Consider the following 22,038-nt stretch of genomic DNA (forward strand, 5'->3'; position numbering starts at 1 on the left):
AGCAGCTTCCACCTTCAAAGCTACGCGTACTTCCTGTGACAGCGCTGTCTTTTTGATGGAGGCCTTAAGAAGGGCCTTCTTACCTTTGTTTTGTCATCGACAACACGAAGACCGTCTGCTGACACCCACAACACGGCGCGCACTGGCTTCTTTCCAGCCTGCAAACAGAGCACAACAGGGACAGGTACGAGTAAGAAACGAGGAAACCGTTGAGTCTCTCCGTGCCCCAGTAAATTTCCTCTGTGCCGTTCATTCCGTGGTACCAAATCATAAAACATCAGTCAACACACACACACAAACCACACCTGTAAACAAAGAGAAAGCACCAGGAGAGAAGAGAGAGAAGACACAAGTCAGGAGTGGTTTTTCTGAGTGCCCAAATTTGAATGAAAGGAACAAGAAGGTTGGTTTGAGAATTGGTGCTCAGATGCAGTCGACAGTGTTTGGTTAGAATAAAAACAATAACAATATTTGTGTGTGCACAGAAAGTAAACGTCCAGTCACACAAAATGCTCATTGTTCCATTCTCGGTTCATGGAAGAAAGCTGAAGGGAGAGAAGGCCTGTTAATACAAAACACACACACACACACACACACACAAAAGTGCCCCGCCTCAGCCTAAACCACCCCACCTGCTCAAAGACACATGCATCATTGTGTTTGTCTCTCCAGACAGATGCAGACAACCCCCCCCCCCCCCCGTGTATGAGTGTGTTTCTTCCCGACTTCAGATGTGATCAAAAGGAGGTGTTACGTGAAAATGATAATGCTCATAATAAGGAGACACACACAACGCAATAACTTACTTTTGCAAAGAATCCTTTGAAGAATTTCCTGTCCTGGAATTGGATGTGGTAAAAAAAAAAAAAAAGGGGGGGGGGGAGGGTGAGAAGGATGGAGGAGACGGGGGAGGGGGGGGGGAGGAACAAGGCATGAAAATGTTACCTAGGAAGTCTAAAAATTGTCTGGAGCCCACAGGAGGGGATTCTTTATTTTGGAGTCGTTTGTTTGTGGTGGCGGTGAAGCCGGGTTATGAGTGAGTGAGTGAGTGAAGCAATGGATCAGGTAGCTCCACATGGTTCCATACTGAGGGCTGTTTTGATGGGTGATGCTGTGGTTGTTATTGTAACTGTTAGTACCGCCACACTGGACGCCTGTAAACCTCCCCGCAGCAGGAGGAGACACCCCTCTGTTCTTTATATATCATTTAAAGAAGCAACATCAACCCTACAAGACCACAGCAATCCCACAGCGGAGACATCACACAGAGGTGTCTGGACACCTTCAGGTGTGCGTCTGTGCGAGTGTGTGTGGTGGAGAAAATCTCAAATCACATTTCATTCTTTCCCCTCTGATTCCTAGACCGAGAGGTGGTCCTTCCATGGTTGTTCAACAGACAAACAGATTCCCTCAGACGGCAGTTTGAGCTCCGAGTCGTGCCTGTGACTAGACTCGGGGGTCAAGTTTAGGCCGCTGTAACCACATAAAGAAACCACTACCACCAGACCCGGCCTAGTCCTAATAGGCCGGACCCGGGCCCCCCCCCCCACACACACTCCCTGAGAGCTCCTCTCCTCCCCATAAACTGTGAAAAGGAGTGCCACTCCGCTCCTGGTGGAGACGGCCCTCCGAGCACCATGTTAATGCTTGATTTAACGTGTTAACCAGCGCTGGAGATTCATTGGGAATGAGCTAAGTGCTTGCTAGTGTGTGTGTGTGTGTGTGTGTGTGTGTGTATGTGTGTGTGTGCATGTGTGAGAACCACAGAGACATGCAGATGGTGGTAGAGCCTGCACAGCTAGCGTTAGTGCGCTACGGTTAGTGGAGAAGAGTCTCTACAGGGTTTCGATAGCTAGAATGGGAGGGCGTGTGGGGGAGGGTTAGGGTATCGGAGGCATTTCTCTGCAACATCTCAATAAAAACCTGCTTAAAAAGACAAAAAATAAAATAAAAATTGTATAACACGAACAAAAAGGTAACACAATATCAGATACTCAATGTGTGAACTGGGATGACACTACAGAAGGGTAAAAAGCTTTCTGGGCAGAAAGGATAGCCGAGTTTTGAAAGGTGAAGCCAACGAGGCCAAAATCAAACAACTGAAGCAGGAAACTTTGAAGCCAACCAGACTTACTTCTGATGATATAAATGTTGAACATACTTTACCTCTTTTTAATAGATAACCTTGCAACGCAGAGCAAAGACTGTGTGTAGTGGTGGCACGAGTCATTTCTGAACCACAGAAACAAGGCTAACCACCAGCAGGATGTGCAACACGTCTGGTGTAACGTTTGTCACCGGACTACTTTGTGCAACAACTCTTTCAACATTTTATACAAACGTATGACAGTTACACCTACTACAGCAGAGAGAGTACTTTATCACTGATAAATAGACGTGTTGGTTTACCACCACGCTGCACAGGAAGGAGGAAGTTCCTTATGAAACACACTTTGACATGATTGGTGAGTATTCTTTATTTTTGTGTTTACTGAGGGAATATCTCTCGTAGTCGGGGTGGAAAGGCATCTAAGGCAGCTTTTCATAATATGTCTAACTAAACGTCTTAATTAAAAGCCCCGGTTAATATGCACACTGTCTGATGGACTTAGATATGTTGTCAATACAGAGCTGCAGGAATGAGTCTAAACCCAGAAATGAGTCAGCATTTTTGCATTTCCAGTTCTCTGATGCCTGAAATAAGGTCTGTGGTTAACACCACAAGCTCCAGATTGTTGTTTTTGTCGAGGTAATCAGTACGATGCTAACTTCCCGGGTTGGCATCCATAGAGCCATAAAGTCAAAGTCATCCTGCAGCTCTCCATGCAAGACCCTGAGGCTACTGGGAGAAGCTCTCCTGGTGGGGGTGCTCCACCCAGTCTACACAGACGAGATACTCCAGGTCACTATGAGCTCCAAAAACATTTCCACTGCTACACAGAATGCACCTCTAAACCTCGGCTATCGGCCAACAGCACCAGGAAGCGATGTCATGATTACAAACGCAAAAAAAGGGCAGTTTGGAGGTTGGTGGTGCTGCAGTGCAGCCTCCTCCTCCTCCTCCTCCTCCTCCACCCGCCTCCATCCTCCCCTCTGAGTCATGGGTCGCAGAGCTGTGAGAAAACTCTCATTACTCTCCCAAAGGCTGCTGGGAAAACAATGGAGTCGGCTCAGACCTGTAACTGTCACACACACATCGACTGACGGCTGGACCACCAACAGGCGCCCTCCAGGCACACAGGGAGCATACGGGGAACATTATTTCATGTTCTTCCTCCTTATTCATCAGAGAGCATCTTCATCTCTCTTGTTTCAAAACAACAAAAACACAAAAAGATGCTGATGCTGCCAGAATGTGCTGCTGATTTTAAGGAAACGGCCCTCATCAGTCCTTAAGTGCCTACAGGTGTGGGCCTGGTTCCTGACCAATTTAATCATTAGCTTCTGGAAATAGAGTTTACTGCCGAGCAATATTAACTCACAGCCTCTCCGCCGGTAGGTATTGTATTTGTTGCCTGGCAACAGTTAGCTTTTTAAAGAGTCAGCGAGGATGAACTGGGATCTATCGGGGCTAATTGTATATCTGCTTAAAGGCCGGCCCTGTTCTAGTCTGGACAATCTAGCTTTGACAGGGGGCCGTCCCACTGTGTCCTGAGTCTATAGATGTGGTACAATAAAGAGATGTCCATAAAACTGTTTACAGAGACCTCAAATAGCTGTCGGGCTGTCGGGCTGTCCCCGAAAACCTCCATGATTCGAATTATGAGCAGAGAACCCCCCCCGAGTCAGACCTCATCTTGTCAGTTGAATCATCTTTGTGAGCTGCGTCATTGTAGACAGAGCAAACACAGAATAACAGCATGGTGGACGGCACACGTTACAACCCTACTCTTGTCTGAGAATCGCGACAAAACTAGTCGGAAATGAAGGTCGGCTCGACTCGTCTCCGTTTGCAGCTCCACTGCTCTGAGCGCTGGTGCTGAATGTTAATACTCTTGTATTATGAATTTTTAAATTGTGAAGATTTAGTGTTTCCACAGCTTCACCAGGGAAATGCTTTTGTTCCTGTGTGACGGCATCTCAATGTCAAGTCTATTCAACAAGCCAGCAGACCAAGGAAAGGACACAACAATACTGATTTGGGGGGGGGGGGGGGGCACACCTGGAAGAGAGGAAAATGAATCTGCACTGTGCAAAAGCTCCTTTCATTAGAATGAATGGGCACCATCTTGGAACACAGTATGCAACCTACTGTGGTTGTTTTCAGGCTTATCCTGTAAGGTGAGCCTCTGGGGCACACAGGTGAACCGCCACGTCCGGACCAGGGCTCGACTTGAGGCCACTGAGCAGGAATGTAACGGCGGCGGTTACTAGAGGTCGACCGACGGTGGATTTTAAAGGCCGATGTAATGACGATACTTTGGAGCAGGAAAAGCCAATCGGCGATTAATCGTCCTATATCCCCGGCACCTCCCTGTCTGCCTGTCTGTCTTTATCATGGACACAGAGCCAATAGTGTTGCGTGACATAATTTAGAGGTAATCACAGGAAGCCCACCCGAAAGCATACTCTGCTTTATGGTCTGTTTGACTCTAAATGGAGCATAATTTACTAAATGAACATCATGCTGTATTGAAGAAAACTTGAAACTAGAGATTGAGACCATAAACTCATGTTTACATTGTTTACTGAGGTAATAAATCAAGAGAGAAGTAGAGTAATTTTCTCATAGACTTCTATACAACCAGAGGAGTCGCCCCCTGCTGGTCAGTAGAGAGAATGCAAGTTTTTAAGATACTTCCGCGTTGGCTTCACTCATCAGAACCGGAAGGTTGCCTTCTGGTAAAATGTAAAGTCTTGACTGCCAGCAGCACTGACTCGCATTTCAAATGTGGCAAAAGTTCATTTTTCCAGGCTACTTCTGAACGGGGTTCAATAAAGCCACGTCCTTGCTGGCTAACACAGAAGGCCTCTGGGTGGAGCAGCGGAGGAGACTGAGGAGGAAACGTCATGAGGCCGAGGAGGTCAGATAGTCGCGGCCCGCAGGAGGACAGAAGGCAGAAGCACCATCTCTCCTTCCGAGTTGGCTCCATTTTGTCCGCCCTGTTAAAATGACTGTAACTCAATAAGACCTCACAGCCTGAGGCTCCGTGTACACCATGTGACCTCACCAAGCACCAGCGTGTGTGTGTGCGTGTGTGTGTGTTCATTAGGCTTGTATGTGTGTGCTCAAGTTACTGTGTTTTCTTTAGGAGCATGTATGTTTACAGGTGTATACAGTGCGTCTGTCTACTGTGCTGCCGGGTTCACTTCTTCCTGTGTGTGTACAAATGTGTGTGTGTGTGTATAGATGTAAGCACTGTAGGAAAACATAGTGCTGCATGTGTGTGTTCTCTCATTTGCATTACACACCTTCCGTTTTATTATAGTGTTCTGCCTTAACTGGTTTGACAATGGAAGCGTTTTACTGTCCATTACATTGTACTCATAAAACACTTCATTATTCTCAAGCATGGTCTGCCGTGTAATCAAACTAACAAATTGCTCTCAATAGTTCAAGTGGTCTTCAACGGCTCGTTGAGTCGAACATGCAAGAGGTCTTAAAGGCCCTTCACACAACTTTATGAAGAGAGAAGAATCGGTATCGATAACAGCAGGGGGGACTTCTCGATGAGTCGAGGTCATTTAAACTGAAACAGAAAGCTAATCGCAGACGATTCAAGCAGGAGTATTCAAATTCAAATTTAGACCGTAGACTCAGATCTGACGCACTTAATGGACTCCTGCACTCATGACTCAGGTTTGGCCCAGATGACAGAGAATCAGCTTCATGTACTCACAGGAGTTTAAGACTTGGGTGGAGTCTTGGCAACTCACAACGTGGAGAGCAAACCCTTTTACCCCTTCCCCTCCCCTCCCTCGCTCCCCAAACTGGAATTTGTTCTTTTTGCGCAACTCAACCGGAATCTCCTGCAGAAGGAAGTACACGGCGGCCTATCTCCTCTGGCGGAGACATTGTGCGAGGAGAGCGAGAGAGAGGAAGAGACGTTCAGAGGGTCACGATGGGTGGAGACCCTCACCGACAAACGGCAACAATCGGCCACACGCAGGCCTCGATGTAGAGTAAACTAGGCCGGAATAAACAGCGAAACAATGAAAAGAACCAAACGGCTTAGCGACAGATGAAGGAGGGCTGCTGAGAAGTAAAGGAAACGTTAGAAGGAGTCAGTAGGATGTTGGTGGAAGAAGCACTGTGAAGGACACTACAGGAAGAAAAGATAAAAATGGGAGTAGGATGTCTGGTGTTTAGCCGCCTTGTTCCTGGAAGTACGGAGGGGTTTTCTAGTGAAACTTACCGTCTTAAGCCGCTTCACTGCATCCTCGCAGATGTGCATGCCTCGGGACTCCTCCACCTCCACATGTCCCAGGTACTGCAGGGCACAGAGACAGAGAGAGAGAGTGAGTAATGCTGGGACAGACCTTTCCTGTGGCTATCTCTTCTGAAGTAAGGTTACATTGATAAACTCTGCAGTGAGATCGGGTATTTAAATGAGTCAAACCGTCTAATATGCCCTGGTAAGCTAGTGATTTATACACCTCATTAATTACCATGTTGAGGTCAATCGCAGTTCAACTGCTCCCTAGTTGATCTCTAATTTTGTCCTCGGAGAAAACCGCTAAACACTTCCCTGAGAAATGTAAACGGACGACTAAATCTAACAGCAAGTGTGTAATTCTATGAGGAAGAGATTACACAAGAGATGAACCATGAAGAAGCAAAAAGAAGCTGCCGTTTCCTCGTATGACGCACATTACAACACAACTAAGATCAGGCCACTTGATCACTTTCTGCGGATTGTGTAATCGTTTTTAGGTCTCAACAATATAGTACTCCAAGGCCTCCCGCTGTGCATCCAGGTGGGGAACAGTAGAGTAACGGACCGTAGTTGATCTGTGAGAACGTTTTTTCCGGCCGGTATTCAGTAAAAACATGAAGCAGATCTGCATTAACGCTTTCTGGCCGCTGATCCCTGATGATGCTACGTTGTGAGCGACAGATCCGTGTTGAAATCGGCAGGAGGAGAGCTAGTAGCACCGGAGCTAACATCCAAGACGCGGAGGTTCCATTGAGTTACATTATGTATGTTACATGTTTACACAGAAATATATAGATATTAAAGAGGGACTTATGACCTGTTTAACTTCCTAACACTAGCTCTAAACAGCTAACAATACATCATTATAAATAAAAGTAGTGTAAATAGTGTGTTTTTGTGCAAATAGCCACTATAGATGATGATAACAAAGTGAAAGGAGAACATTTAGAACATTTGTACGGTTCACACTGACTTTGGGATGGCAAAATAATTTTTGGGGATGGGTGTGAAACAAATAAATAGTCTGGAGCCTCGTAAACTAGTTGCTATAACAAAACAACAACACCAACAAAAACGATCTGTATCGGCTGATACGGTAAAGTGACGATGGGCAATCAGAATCGTGCACCTTTCCATGCACTTTGTGCCAGAATGAATGGCACTGCCTCCACCGACGTCAGAGGAAATCAGTACACTTTTAAATATATACAGTGTATAACATTAACCTTCAAGGATAAAAAAAAGCATAGGCCCTATTTCAACACGTGTGCCGCATAAATAATAACAGCCATCTAGAATCTAATTAATAAAGAGGAGACGCATCAGGATCTGTCAGACTCAGCTCAGGGGGGAAACCCTGAGCTCCAACCGTAACAGCCCACATGAGGACATCAGGACAACTGAATGAACGGAAAAGGCTGCCGCCTCCTCCTCCTCCCTCCCCCCCTCCCTCCTAGACCTGAAGCAGCATCACACCCTGCTGTGTGTCACTCCAGAGTCACAACCCTGACCGCCCCAGTAGCTATTGTGCGTTTGGGGCAGAGGAAGTCCTTACCCTTTCCTTATATACATATACACACACACACACACACACACACACACCAAGTGACACTGACCCACGCCTTTCACCCCCCCTCCGCCCCTGCTATTTTAAGAGTGTGACGCCACAGCTGTGAGTCACACTGTCGGCGTGTTAGAATACACACACACACACACACAATACTGATGCACGGCGGCAGCTGGGGGATGTGAGGACATTGAGAGCAGCAGCGTCGCTAATAAGGGATCAGGAGACGAGAAGCTGAGGTGAGACGAGCCGCAGAGGAGGCTCCAAGTGTCACAACAGACGCTTCGTGTAGCATCTTACTCCAGCAACAATCTGGAGGCGGAAACATTCACATGTACACAGATGCACTCAATCAAAGCAACTTTTAAAGAAATAAAATAATGAATATCTGCTGAGCTGTTTGTTGTACATGTGAAGGGTAATTTGGTTCTGAAATACAGGTCGGTTTGTGGGCCCACTCCAGGATTAGTTCTAATCCCACAGTGGGCCAGGATTAGATTCAGTTTATACATCATGACGTTTGTGTTCTTGTGCTGTCACTGCTTCTGCACCGTTTGTGTTAGATGAGGAAAGACATGAGGTATTGTAACAACATGTGCAACCCTGGGATGCTCCTAAATTCACAATTTGTAAACATTTGGAGCGGCCGATGATAAGGAGGACAAGGGTCACGACAACGGCCTGACTAAAAAAAAAAAAAGAACAGCCCTCTGTATTGTTTAAATGCAAAACAGCAGTTAGCTTCATACGGCTTGAAACTGCTTAGCTGGCTCCTTCTAAAGGTAACACAACACATGTCGGCATACAAAAAAAGCAAATCAACATTTTTACGCCTTTGACAATCACCTTGACTCATGAATAATTGTCTGTCACTGCAATTTCAGCTGGAATGCAACCGACGCAAGCAAAAACGTACATGTAAGGAACGCAGATGTGGATCAGTGGAGTATTGCGTCAAAGAGATAGTGGAGGAAGCCCCCACACCACAACATTAAAGGCTCATTTCGCCCCATCGCTCCACATCCCCCCCGTTTTCCCTCCACACCACTTTGAAACAACTGTTCTTCTTCTCCTCCTTCACTGCATCTCCTCCCCTCTATCGGCCGCTCTTTAGTGCGGCAGTCGGTGATGATTTTACTGCAACTGTTCCAACCCACACTCGACTGGGCTCCTCTGAGGCACCTAAGAGCAGGAGGGGGGGAGGAGGGACACAGAGGAGTAGCATGGTAGGTTGCACCTGCACGAAGAAAGCCAGTGCAGAGGTAAGAAAAGAAAAAGCTGGTGGAGGAGCGTGAGAGGCTGCAGAAGCATGTGAAGGAAGGACAAAGAGATAAAGCTCATGTTCTTTTTGACCACAGTGGCTGATCTGTAACTCACCGACTGCTTACGAGACTGCTTACGAGACCCTGAGACCCTGAGACTAGACCCTGCAGCTATGATCAGTTATCCGAGTGCAAGTCACACAGCAGTGGTTTGTCTTTGGTCTTCTTTAAGAAAATGAAAGGAATGTGCAGTACTTTAATGAAACCTCTTTACTTTGACCATTGTGTCTCTTTAATTTAGGACAAACACCAAAGACAATATGCCTGCTTGAAGAAAGAAGTGTGAGAAAACAAATCTAGCTCTGAGAACAGTGAAGGGAGACAATTTATGGGAAGCAGGTGGGGGAGGGAAGGTGTGTGTGTGTGTGTGTGTGTGTGTGTGTGTGTGTGTGTGTGTGTGTGTGTGTGTGTGTGTGTGTGTGTGTGTGTGTGTGTGTGTGTGTGTGTGTGTGTGTGTGTGGTGAGGGGACATTTGAAATACAGCTTACAGGAGATCTTGAATCTAGGGTGTTTCACACCGGTTGAGATGAGACTTGAAGCCATGAACCGTCGCACTTCGACACCCGTTCCACATCACCTTACCTCCCTCTTACTCTCACGGTCACTTCCACCTCCCTCCGCTTTTAATATTTTTAACTCTCGCTTCTTGCTCAAAGAAAACAGGATAAAGCAAACACACGGGCGGCATCGACACCATAACCTGTACGCTTTCATGTAGTGCAGACTACAATCCACATCCGCTGACCAGCCACAGCGTTCATATATTGGAAGGAGAACTTTCTCTTCCTCCACTCTGTGGTTTTTAATTCCCCTTTATTCTGAGTGAGGAGAACATTTCGATCTCTTGTGTTAAGAGGAAGTGTACCGTTGCAGTTCTGTTTGCAAAAGTGGAAAGTTTTGTTGCCAAAACATAGCAAACCTCCACTCCAGCACAGCACCGAAGATACATACTGTGAGTAGAAAGATACTGCATCGCCTCCTGAGTCGTCGTTCTTATCGCAGTGCCCCTGACTTTGTTATTTGTCAGAGACAATGAAACATTTTCTTTAATTCTGCACAGTTCACTCGATGATTCAAGTGGTTTTGATTAATCTCGGAAGGCAGAAATCCATTATGTGTGCGCACATCCCACAGGTTTGGAAGGCTACAGAAAGAGAACCGAGATAAAAGCTGTGCTCACTGTCTCTGAATGCTTGTGATTAATCACAAGCGGCGTCCTTGGGGAGCCCGGCAGCATGCTCAGAGGTGCGAGTGTGCCACAATAAGGCCAGCACTGCACTCCGTGTGTGTGTGTGTGTCTGTGTGTGTGTGTGTGTGTGTGTCTGTGTGTGTGTGTGTGTGTGTGTGTCTGTGAGGTTTGGTATGCAGGTGTGTTTATGTGTGAGGGAGACGCACCTTGACTGCAAAGCTACATTTGCCGCTGCGGACGGCCTCCTCGTCCGTCTGCCACTGGTGCGGCCGACTCGACTCCGGCACGTAGACGTCTTTCTTCCGGCGGAAGCTCTGCCGTAGCTTGTTCATCGCTGAGCTCCCTGTGAGTGGTGAGAGACATCTGTATTAAACAATGATAACAGTCTCTCTGTCTGGGATATGTACCAATTCACGTGCAGTCAACAGCGTATGTCAACACAGAAATTAGTCAACGTCCCGTGTGATAGGACAGACCCTCATTGCTACCAGAGTACTGGCCTGTAAATAGGAACGCTTCCAACACACACATCAGCGAACAAGACAATGAGCTGCTGTCTCTCTGACTCACAAGGAGGAACAAAAGAGGTTAAGTCTTTGTAGCGTTTGGAGTCGAGGCAGCCCAAATAAAAGGGAACAAAATACACCGAGGGCAGTTTGCTGCTGTGCTGAGAGAACGTTTTACCTGTTGAGTTTACCAGAGCTACTGTTACATATAATATATATATATTATATTACTGTTACATGAAAATCCAATCAGACCTCTTTAATTTCTCATCTTTTGATGATTCTGTGTGAAGAGACACAAATCTGTTGATTAAATCAACTAACCGATAAATCAACAAAGTCGTCTCATTTGTAGTCGACTAAGAATTCCTTCGGTCGAGGCCTTAGTCATAACCGAGTCAAGGACTCACTTCAGTGCAGGTTCAAACACTCTCTCCATTCTCTGAAAATCTTAAGACGGCACAATTAATTAGGCTAAAAGCACTACTTTAGAACGGTGCATGTGTGTCTTCTTGGCTTTGGGAGGAGATTAGGCGGCAGAAAAAAAAAGCAGAGACCCAATTAAAAGTTGCTGATCCAAACTAGAAGTGAGAGGTGCATCCATCACCGAGAGCCGGGCTCATGTCTCTCTGAGCAGAGCTCATAACCGAGGACCAGGAGTCAGTCAGCCATGCAAATCGGACTTAACGTTGAGCAGCACATTCTCCTCGACTAACAAGTTGCACCCATGAACTTCAGAGCTGATGAGGATCGGGCGGGATTAAAGGTCTTTAATCCAGGAGAGCGGACTGTCCACACACGCACACACAAGAACAAGCAGCATTCACTTGCACACATGCTCAGAGCGACCGCACACATATGCACTGACTTAACCACACACACACACACGCGCACACACACGCACACACACACGCACACACACACACACACCTGAGCCGTCTGTTTGCATAATGAAACCTGTCCCGGGAGCCGGTACTGGCCGGGGGTAGAAAGTATGTTTGAGGTGAGGCGCTCTTATCTGTCCGTGCCAGGCTCCAGCTCTGTGGGCAGCACACAATGGAGCTTTCAGCGCTGACCAGGCCGCCGACAACACACACAAACACATCAAACTTCCAACTGTCACTAAAGGGGCGACCCGGAGTGGACCACGGACACCGGAAAACTCAAAGAGCCTGAATCTGCCATGCGAATTAGCCTGAGTGCACTTAAAACATTTTTTAAAAGTTAACTCACTTGATGAACTTGAAGTACGACTTTAAATGGCGGTCACTTCGTCAAATAAGTGGTAGCACAGCTAGCCTTGCAAGGCAAATTCAAGAAGAGATTTTGTCTGTTGGTTGGGGGATTTTTGTCGCCATTTTTCCACATGTTGTTCTATGGAAACGATTGTGTGTTACATCTAATACCTATTTTTCTACTGCGTGTTCTCTGCGGCATCACTCATAGAAAGACAATCATGACTGTAGGTAGAGACACAAACCGACCAGCTGAGCCGTCTGTAAAAACGGGCAAAAGTGTCACCTTACCAGGTGTAAAGCAGGTCGCTTGGATGTGTGAAAGCACCTGTTTTGTAGTAAGAGCCAAGTGCCTCTGCAAGTGTCACGATAAAAATGCTCCCAGTCCAACTCTAGTGTGTTTATAACAGTGTGTATGTGCAAGTTGTAGCCTGCAGTAGAGTGAAGTGTTTGAAAACAAGACTACTCGGTGAGAGGAAAAAAAAAAAAAAAACATTGCTTCATCCCTCCGTCCCGCTCTCTCGTAACACACTGGTTTATTTAGGTCATATCATGTTTGGGCTCACTGCAGTGCCAGTGACAGGCGGCATGCTTCCAGCCTGCAGAGGGAGGAGGAGGAGCAGCAGGGAAACACATTTGTCTGCTCTGGAGCACCTCGTCTCTGGTGCAAGAAATTAAAAGCTCTTGTTTCCAATGTGTTACGCAGGCTTTTTCATTAAATGTTGTCGTCGTCAACTCAAACACATCTTCTAAATGTATAAAAGGGGCTTGTGTTGTTGTTGTTTCAAACACATCTTTAAGACACCTTGTTTGTTTGTGATGCTGTAGAATGATGATTAGGGAAGTGGTACTTTTAGGTAGGCAGTCTTTTATTAACAGTCATCTCTATTTCGTATAGCCGTTCCAGAATTTAAAACAGCTGTGTTCTGGTGCTGGAGAACGAAGAAAAGTTTGCCACACATTTAAAAAAATAAAACAAAAGAAACGCAGCAAATCTTCACATTAGAGAAGCTGGAACCACAAAACGTTGAAGCTGCACTAATCGCTATACAAGCAATGGATCAAATGACTACTTGTATGTAAAGGCTTCGGTCACAGCGACAAACAGCTGAGATGAATGTCTTGCAACATGTGTTTTTCGGTTTCCAAAAGATTTGTGTTCTATGCATGTTTGTAATCGGAGGGGTTAAAATAAAATCTACCCAACGGGCCAATAGCGGAATAGTTCCACTGATGGTAACTTGACAGCTTTTTGTCCCGTGCCTCGAGTGTTTGCAGGAGAGCAAGTGTTGTTTTTGCAGTTTGTGCCAGCTGGTTGTTGCATAACTTCTCTAAAATAAGTTTTTGACATGAGGGGTTGGTGAGGAAAGCCTCTCAAATAACTGGTGGTACATTCTGGGATGGAAGAAGCCACAAGCTCAGACTGAAGTGCAGAACAAAAGGACATTTCGTGCCAGGAAATCTCATTTTAGGAAAAAGTCTCTTTAAACTGATCCCTGGGACAGAGAGATATACTATTACTAGGCCGATGTCGGAACATTAATGCCTCTTCTCACAGCATTTTACTAAACTCACCTTCTAAATCACTTAACACTTATGCCAGCTTACAACCCACACACCTTCTCTCCGCTGCAGAGTCGAGGAGAGACGAAGAAGAGGAGAGCAGGAATGTAAGTGAAAGCACATGAACTCGTGTGCGTGAGAAAAAGAGCGTTTGTATTTGTGTATATACGTGTACCAACGTTTGTGCTCAGCCAAGCATATGCACCTGCAGCGCGAGAGTTCAACATGAGTAACCATTTGCAGGAATGTGATATGAACACCCCAACAACATGTTAACATTTTCTTCTCCAAGAAAAGGCCTCCAGCTCAGGGCGTCCTATTCCTACAATCTCTGTGCTTTTTGACCCTTTCACCTCCTTTCAGGCTGACACAACGGCCGTGTACAGATCCACATTCTCATTGATTTGAACTCGCTCTGGATCCGTCTGTTTATGGACTGCTTTCAAATGAGAGCATTTATCAGGAAAAAATGTAGATGGGAAGTGAAAAGACTTCAGTGAAACCTTTTCATAAACTCAACAAGTGAAGTACTTTTGAAAATGTGAAGTATTAAGGTCTGTGTGAAACAGGGACAAACAGAATTAAGCTGTGAAAGCACATGTTCATTATCCCACGTAAAACATGGACACATGGTGTGTGTGTGGTGTTGGCAGCAAGGTGAGCAGTGAGGGGGAAAGTCTGGCTGTTGTCTGGTGCAGCGTGTTTGGGTGGGTGGGTGGTTTGATGGGTGAGTGGTTGGATGGGTGTGGGTCATGTGAGGTGGGTTCAGCCCCTTGTTTTTAGTCACGAGTCACAAAGATGAAGGCAAGGAGGGAGGAAAGGTGAGAGGTAAAGATGGAGCACCAAAATCTGACAGGGTGAAGTGAAAAGAAGGGGAAAGTTAGAAGAAGTGGCAGGAGGGACAGATGGAAGTAATAATGAGGATGGAAAAGAGTTGGAGGTTAGGATCGGGAGAGAGAACAGCTGAGAGGAAGCTAAAAGGTTTGTATTTGTAATACTTCACAGATTTTATGATCTTTGTGGGCATCAATGGCACCGGTGTTATATATCAAGTGAAGCAGACAAATACAGCAACAAAAACAACTTCTACATGTTGCTGTTTGTTCATCTACAAAGCAATAGCAAAAGTCACTGCGGTACACAACACACCGTTTTCCCAAGTGAGCAGCCCTCTTTATGCAACATGCAATGTTTCGTGTCTTTGGATTTATCCATCTGCCTCTTCAATGACTGACTTCTTACTGTTGTTGAACAACAAGGCAAAATAAATCCTGGCAGAATACCGATGTTAGGCCAACTACACACTGGGATAGAACAAATAAATAAGCCAGAAATGAAAGGTCTTTACTTAGAGCCAACGGTTGCATGACTACTCACTGACACCATTGAAACACATTCAACACGTTGTCTCATTACCGTGTCAGAAGACAACAACATGTCCAAGAACCAGCCGGATTATGAAAACAATACTCTGGCAGTTTTAATGTACTTATTCTAAACTACAAAAATAGATGGAGGGCAGAGAAGCATGGAGGGGGTTGGGAGAGAAAAGGGGGGAGAAAGGCTTTGGACCTGAACCCTGCTGGAGCTGTCACAGCTCCTCTAGTCTGGTGCAGCGAGGATCTCTGGCTGTTCTCCTACCAACACTAATGAGGACGATTACACAAGGACCATGTATACTCTGTGTTCATGTACACAGAAAGGAGCGATAGGGAATGACTAAAGACTCACATGCAATATCATCAACGGACTCAGTGGAGGATAATTATGGACATAAGCACACAGAGTCAACAATGGCGGTAAAGTGTAAAGACAGAAACACAGAGGAGGGGAGACACGGGACAAACAGGAACTAAAGTAAAGAGATAGAGGAGGAAATGGAGAGGAAGAGCAAGACTTTTCCTTCAGTCAGTGCTGTGCTGCTGCTGGCTGTAGATGTAACAGTATTTGAATAATCTCTCCAGGAATGGTAAACTGATTAATCCTTGCAGAAGGATCCTAGGGATGAGTACTGCGGTTGGGTTACAAAAAAAGAGACGAGGAAGAGGGAGGGAGGGAGGGAGGGGCTAAGGGAGCGAGTGAGCGTGAGAGAGAATGGGCAGCAATTCAAGACAAAAAAGGCCCCACTGTCTCCTTTCATGACTTGTGCCAGCCGATACTCTTCAGCCTAGTTTATTCTGCTCTGCTCAGGGAAAGCCATGTTATCTGTGTTCAGACCGGGTTTATAGGTTGGAGAGCAACACAGACGGGATAGCCCTCGATCAATCAGGCCGGCCATGCGTAACGCAAAGCACGCCCGGCATATCTGCTGAGCCCCGTTATCGGCCGACTAGAGGTGATAGTGCGTCTGTTCTGCTCCCAAAAATGGCCGCATGAAGAGAGAATTTGAAAAATGCTGTTACTGTGGTAATCCAATTTTCCAGCCCCTGCTTTGTGGCTTGGCATGCTGATGTAAAAAAAAAGAAAAGAGTGTGCAGTGCATCAAAAGGGAACGAGGAACCCCAATATCCAGGACAGACTGTGGGGACCAGGATCAGGGTCAACAGTGACGGCAGACGGAAGTCAAAAAGCCCATCTCGGTTTGTTTTTACTACCGATTACTGTACAACAAATACAATTAAATTCCCAGACATGTAACGGTATTGCTCAGGGCTGCAATAGATTTAATGACATGTCTGATATTGACATTTCAAGTTCAAGAGAACAATGTGAGATGGGGCGTCCGGCTGATTCCCTTCATTCAATCGTTAACGCTAACCCCTGAATGATATAGTCTGGGTCACATGCATTAGCACAGAAATTAATTACTGCATCACAGTCTGAAAGTCAGGGGGCAGTTTGACCTGAATGGAGTCTTTTCAGTGGCATTATATACATCCAGTAGCGGCACATTGTCTTCACCAAATAGTTGGCATCACTGCTGAAAATGTGCAGACTTTATCCCCCGGAGGGTATTTCTCTGGCACTACTTTTCACCAGAGAATCCAACTTTTGGAATAACCAGGTTTAATTTGTTTCTCTCAAGACAGCCACTATTGGTCCAGATGTCTCATATGAGCTGTGCATGCGTGGCACCGGTAACATTGCTGGTTTGATCACGTCAGTGATTAAGCCGAATCAAAACCACCCAAAAACGGACAAATGTCAGGCAATGTACTGGTCGTAGTGTTGCTTTAATAAAATGATCTTTCTCAACATGCAGCAGGTGAAGCAACACTATCTGTGGAGTTTGAGTCAGAATTTAAATATTTGTTATAGGCTAGTAGTAATATAAGATGATCTTTCTTCGTATGCGTTTTGTAAAGGTTTCTAACTACTTTAGTTTTGTTTCTGTTCAAAGATGTTTTGCTGTTATTGATCCCCAGAGGAGAAATGCAGGTGTTGTAGCAGCACAAGGACAACATACATAAAGACAGAAATGTGGATCACCCCTGCCTTCATCACAGCCAATTACTGTAATTGACTTCAAAAGGCTGGACATAAAATAACTAGCATAAAAAGGAAAGAAGACAACTCAGCAATATAAAACAGCAGCAGTCACAGTGTGTCCAAGCGGGTGGAAACAGAGACGGTCGGTAAACAAGTGTAACTCATCGCCAGCTGCTCTCTGCTTCTATGATCTGAACACTTTGCACCGTCAGTGTCCCGACAATAATCAGAATCACTTCATCTGCCAGGTACAGCATGTGACCCGACAGTGATCCACAGACACAACCTGACACCATGATGAAGAGATGGACGCTCATCCAAAGGACAGCTGCCAAACAAAGGACGATCAGCAGACTGTAATGTCTTGTTCTGTAAACATCAGCCGAATGTACAAAAGCACAACTAGCTTGAGAAAAACCTACTGAAACGTGCCTAAGTCAGCAGGACGCCGTGTCCTCTTTATTCCTGAAAAGCATCTATTTTAGGAGGTTCAAGTACGGACGGAACAAGAGCCAGAGAGAGAGAGCGACTCGAGGTACAGATGGGTGGTTCTCCACAGAGGAAGGAAATGGTGGGAATAGGAGCACTGGCTACTGTTTTGCGCGACTCACTCGCTTCCCAGTCTGCCACTGAATCATTTCAGAGTCCTTCAATCTGTTCCCTGCCCCCAGCAAGACACAGCGACCTCTGCTTCCTGAATACACATGGCTGACCGGGGTTAGGGTTGAGACAGAGAAAGAAAATAGAGCCCGGACTGCTGCACGGGGGATATTGAGTTGCTCTAATTGTGTGTGTGTGAGTACATCAGTATCTGTCTTTATGTGTGCTTCTGTTTGTGTGTGTATCTAGGAGCGGCCAGGCGTGGTAATAAGGGAGCCCAGTCCAACAGCAAGTCAACCAATCAGCCGTAGCGCCACACATCACTTTGGGCAACAGCTGAGGCCACATTTAAACAGCCGGGGCAGTACCCTGGCACCAGGGAGTGGCAAATCACTGTCACTGTGTCGGCTCCCCTCAGGCATGCCCCGGCGATGATTCACAGACTGAATCAATGGGCCGGGTCTCTGGCCTGGTTTCCATCATAACGACACACATCCAAGAGGCATCTTTAAGATTTACATCTGCTGCTTTTGCCCCCCAAAAAAACAGCCTTTTTGTGATTGTTTTTCAAAATGTCTTGCCAGAGGTGCTGGTATGTCAAATGGAGTGGAGTTTCAATTAAAAGAAGAGAGCTGTAAACACTATAGTCGTGCTGACTGAAAGCCTGCTAGGGGGGGGGGGTTTGAGTGCCCCAACTCCATCAATCCTGGTCACTCTTTACGGGAGACTGCTGCTCAGAGCACAATAGGTACCAACTAGCATGGCCGCCATGGGAAGATGTCTTTATCAAGTGGCTGTGAGGTTTGTACAAAACAGCCACGTGCTCCTTTCTCTTAAACTGAGAAGAATGGCCGTCTTCTTTATTCGTTGTGCAGACTGTGGGACAGAAGCTCAACCTCCTCACAGGCGATCCACTTTGTCCCCGACTCCAGAAGTGACCTCTGCTCGGAAACTTTGAGTAAACCTCGGAGCGAAAAAGCTACTCATGGAAACCATGTTTACTTTTTCCCCTTGACATCACTGCATTACACACACACACACACACACACACGCACACACACACTTGCATAAACCCAAACCTGCCATACACCCACAAATGTAACTCTCAAAAACACAAAGCTTGTGCATACACATGCATGCAGAAGTGAGACGGACGACCACAGCGCCTCATGGCCCCAGAGCCAAGATGGCTCCATTATTAGGTTTTTGCTGTTTTTGAGAGGAGTACGGTGCCATTAGTTAGAGTTGCAGCAAGGTGGAGAAACCAGGCCAAATACTACACACTGGGTATTCTACCGAAGCACTGCACCGACCTGAAGAAACACCCAGATGACAATGTTACATATTCACCAGGCCTCAGTAAAGTGCTGTTAATACATGATCTATTAATCCTACTTATGGCTGGCTCACAACAGCCAGCGTTAGCACATTTACAGAGTCTCAGAGGAAGAGAGGCGATCTAAGATTGCAGTTTATATTCCGGGGCTGTGCCTGTGCTCATATATTAACAGAGATATTCAATATTCATATAAACCGATAGCTGAACTTCCTGGATCAGTGTTTCTACTGTGAGTTCAGGAAACCTGAGTAAGAGACAGTTGCAATCTTTGGTTAAAGTCCCATGTGTCAACATTCACTTTACAACCAACCAGAGTAGATGTCTAAAGCTAAAACCCTGTTACGGTGAGCAAGCGGAAGATTTCCCCACAAACTCACACACGGTTTCCGTCAAGTTAAACAGGTCTGGTTGTCTCTGGTATCGACCAGCTAGCATGAAGACAGACTTCCTCCAGAGCGGCTGACTCACAGGAGAAAAATGAAATATCAAAAGATGATGTTATCAATAGTTAGGCGATGCGTTTCAGGCAGTCTGTGGCGAACGTCATGCACGCCTGTTAGTTCATGGGCCTCAGCCTTCACTCAGCTCTTCCTGTGCACCAGCAGCACTGTCATGTCTGGTTTAACCACATCGGGGAAAGTAACAAGTGTACGGCGGAGCTTTTGAAACACATTCATTACTGCTGACATACGCAGCACGCTGCCGCCTTCCTGCTCCTAAATGTAAAAAACGCTTTCTATTTAACCGCCGATCCAAAATACGGTTTAAACCTCCAGGAAGTGATCAGGATCACAGGAAGCAACAATCTGATGAAGTCTCTCAAAAGAGCTGAGTGACCTTTAGCCACTTTACTTTATTTAAGTACAAGTTTAATTAAATTAACAAAATAACAGTGAGGTTCAAATCCCTTTTTATACAACTTTTACTCGACCACATGTTGATCTTTAGGCCAATTCTGACACCTTCCAGTGAGTGTAAACATGCTGCTTAATGGTTTCTTTAAATGGTGAGAAGTCATAGGCACCTGTTTGCTGCTTATCCTCCTCCCTAAAGTCCTCCTCTCTCATCCTTCTTCCTTCCCTTCAGTTAAGGCGACCCAGAGGAGATGTCTGCTTTAAAGATGTTTATGATTATGGGGCACTGACTCGCGGCAATGTAACTGGTCCGACAGCCGCAGGCAAACGCTCACTTAATATCAACGTTTATCCATTAAACAAGGCGACCGTTTTGCGATTCATCGTTCACATCAAAGACAAAACCGCAAAGAATGAAAAGTGATGCAGCGATCAGAGCCAATTAGTTTGCTCCCCAAATGAGCTTCAGAGGCGATCCAGGAGGAATTAAACTGCATAGGGATCATTTTTCTATCCTATAAGTGTTGCGATTGCATAAAGAGAAACTTAAAATCAGGCTGTTGGTGATGGTTTGTAGACTCTTTATAATACGCTTGTATTTGGACGTTATCCTGGCAACTAAGGGATAACTGAAAGATGGCCATTATTATTATGCCAGTTTCATAATTACTATCCCTCTTCTTGGTAAACAGACATTACAGAGCACACAGACACTTTTTACAGTAACGCCACAGTGCCACTACATATGATGCAAACCAGTCTGTGCCTGTGTGCTAATATGAAAGCAGAGCGATGTGGATGCAAGATGCAGAAGGAAGGCAAAGAATATGTTCCCTGCTTTGACAATTAAGGTTAATAATCACAATTTGAAGCTAAATAAATCACAGGAGCAGAAAACGTTGAGCAAATAAAGTCCATATACCATAAAAGTGTCTTTAAGTTGTATTTATGGGGCTGGACAAATCATTTAGGCGGGCTATGTGAGTGTATAAGAGGCGAGGAAAGCCCCGCAGTGAGGAATGGTGTCAGTATGCGTGTTCACGGTGCTCACTGAGTGAGGAAGGCCTGTCACTCTTCACTGCTCTCCCAATCAACGTCTACACATCGCTGTGGTGGGAATGTATTCGGCTGTGGCTTTAAACGCGGCACTGCTCGCTTGACACTTAACGATGCATCGCATATACCAATTAAGAGCATGTGTGTCACTTTGATACGCAGAAACACAGACGAGTAAGACGGAGAGGGCAGCGCACACACACGCACAAGTGACAGAGACAGTTAAAGGCAGAAAAGCTGAGACATACAAAGCGGTGACAGCGTGGAAAGGATTTGAAAGAGAGTGAATGAAATACTGAAAGTGAACAAGAGACGGAGATGAGTGAAAAAAGATGGGCAGATAGACAGAAAGCAGATTACATGGAAGAATCAATATCACACAGACAACCCACTCCATGGTTCCAGCTGCTGAGTCAATGTGTTGTCAATAATACAGCTTTTCATCCCAACAACACTGTCGGTAAATGGCAACACAGTGCCATTGGTCTGTGTGTCAGTAGCAGTGTTTTTCCAGCAGCAGGAGTGATGAGAGGATGGAGTGGAAAAGGAACTTCCTGCTGAGTGAACAGACATGCAATCGCTACACTGCCCGCCAGGCCAAAGCGCACGCACACGCACACGCACACACACACACACCTCCAGGTCAGGTGAGCTGACATTAAAACATGAATAAACAAGAATGACAACAGATTCCTGTGACCACTGCGTTTTTAGCGACTCTACAATTATCTTCAAAGGGGAAACAGGAAACCGACTCACGCAGTAACCGGAGTCCACAAGATGCAAATCGGGTTGTGTTGACGTCAGGAACCATCCGACCAAACTGGTCTTGTGAGCATGAATGGTAATGGAGCGGTAGCATTCACCGGCAGCTGTCACTTCAGGAATTCCTACCACGTACCTGAGCTGGGCTCTGCGTTTCCTGGTTTGTCAAGCCGAGGATGACTGTAGAATACCAAGTTACGCAACAGATTAGGCCAAACTACTGGTGCTACCTGGCT

At 45.9% G+C, this 22,038-nt stretch overlaps 1 protein-coding gene across 4 annotated transcripts in view; it reads right to left on the bottom strand.

Moving 5' to 3' along the window:
* Positions 1–22,038, bottom strand: part of numb (NUMB endocytic adaptor protein) — a 34,897-nt gene that overhangs the window by 5,197 nt on the left and 7,662 nt on the right. For 2 of the 4 annotated variants that reach the window (XM_076107574.1, XM_076107573.1), the window contains exons 2-5: positions 10,662–10,798; positions 6,357–6,431; positions 807–839; positions 84–158 (exon numbers count right to left, since the gene is read on the bottom strand). In XM_076107574.1, coding sequence (XP_075963689.1) covers positions 84–158; positions 807–839; positions 6,357–6,431; positions 10,662–10,787 — 309 coding nt within the window. In that variant the 5' untranslated portion in view covers positions 10,788–10,798. The remainder of the gene's footprint in view (positions 1–83; positions 159–806; positions 840–6,356; positions 6,432–10,661; positions 10,799–22,038) is intronic. The other 2 variants (XM_076107578.1, XM_076107577.1) reach the window with 1 other exon arrangement.

Source organism: Anarhichas minor, unplaced genomic scaffold (assembly GCF_050575085.1).
Source record: "Anarhichas minor isolate MPS153535 unplaced genomic scaffold, ASM5057508v1 ptg000040l, whole genome shotgun sequence".
NCBI lineage: Eukaryota > Metazoa > Chordata > Actinopteri > Perciformes > Anarhichadidae > Anarhichas > Anarhichas minor.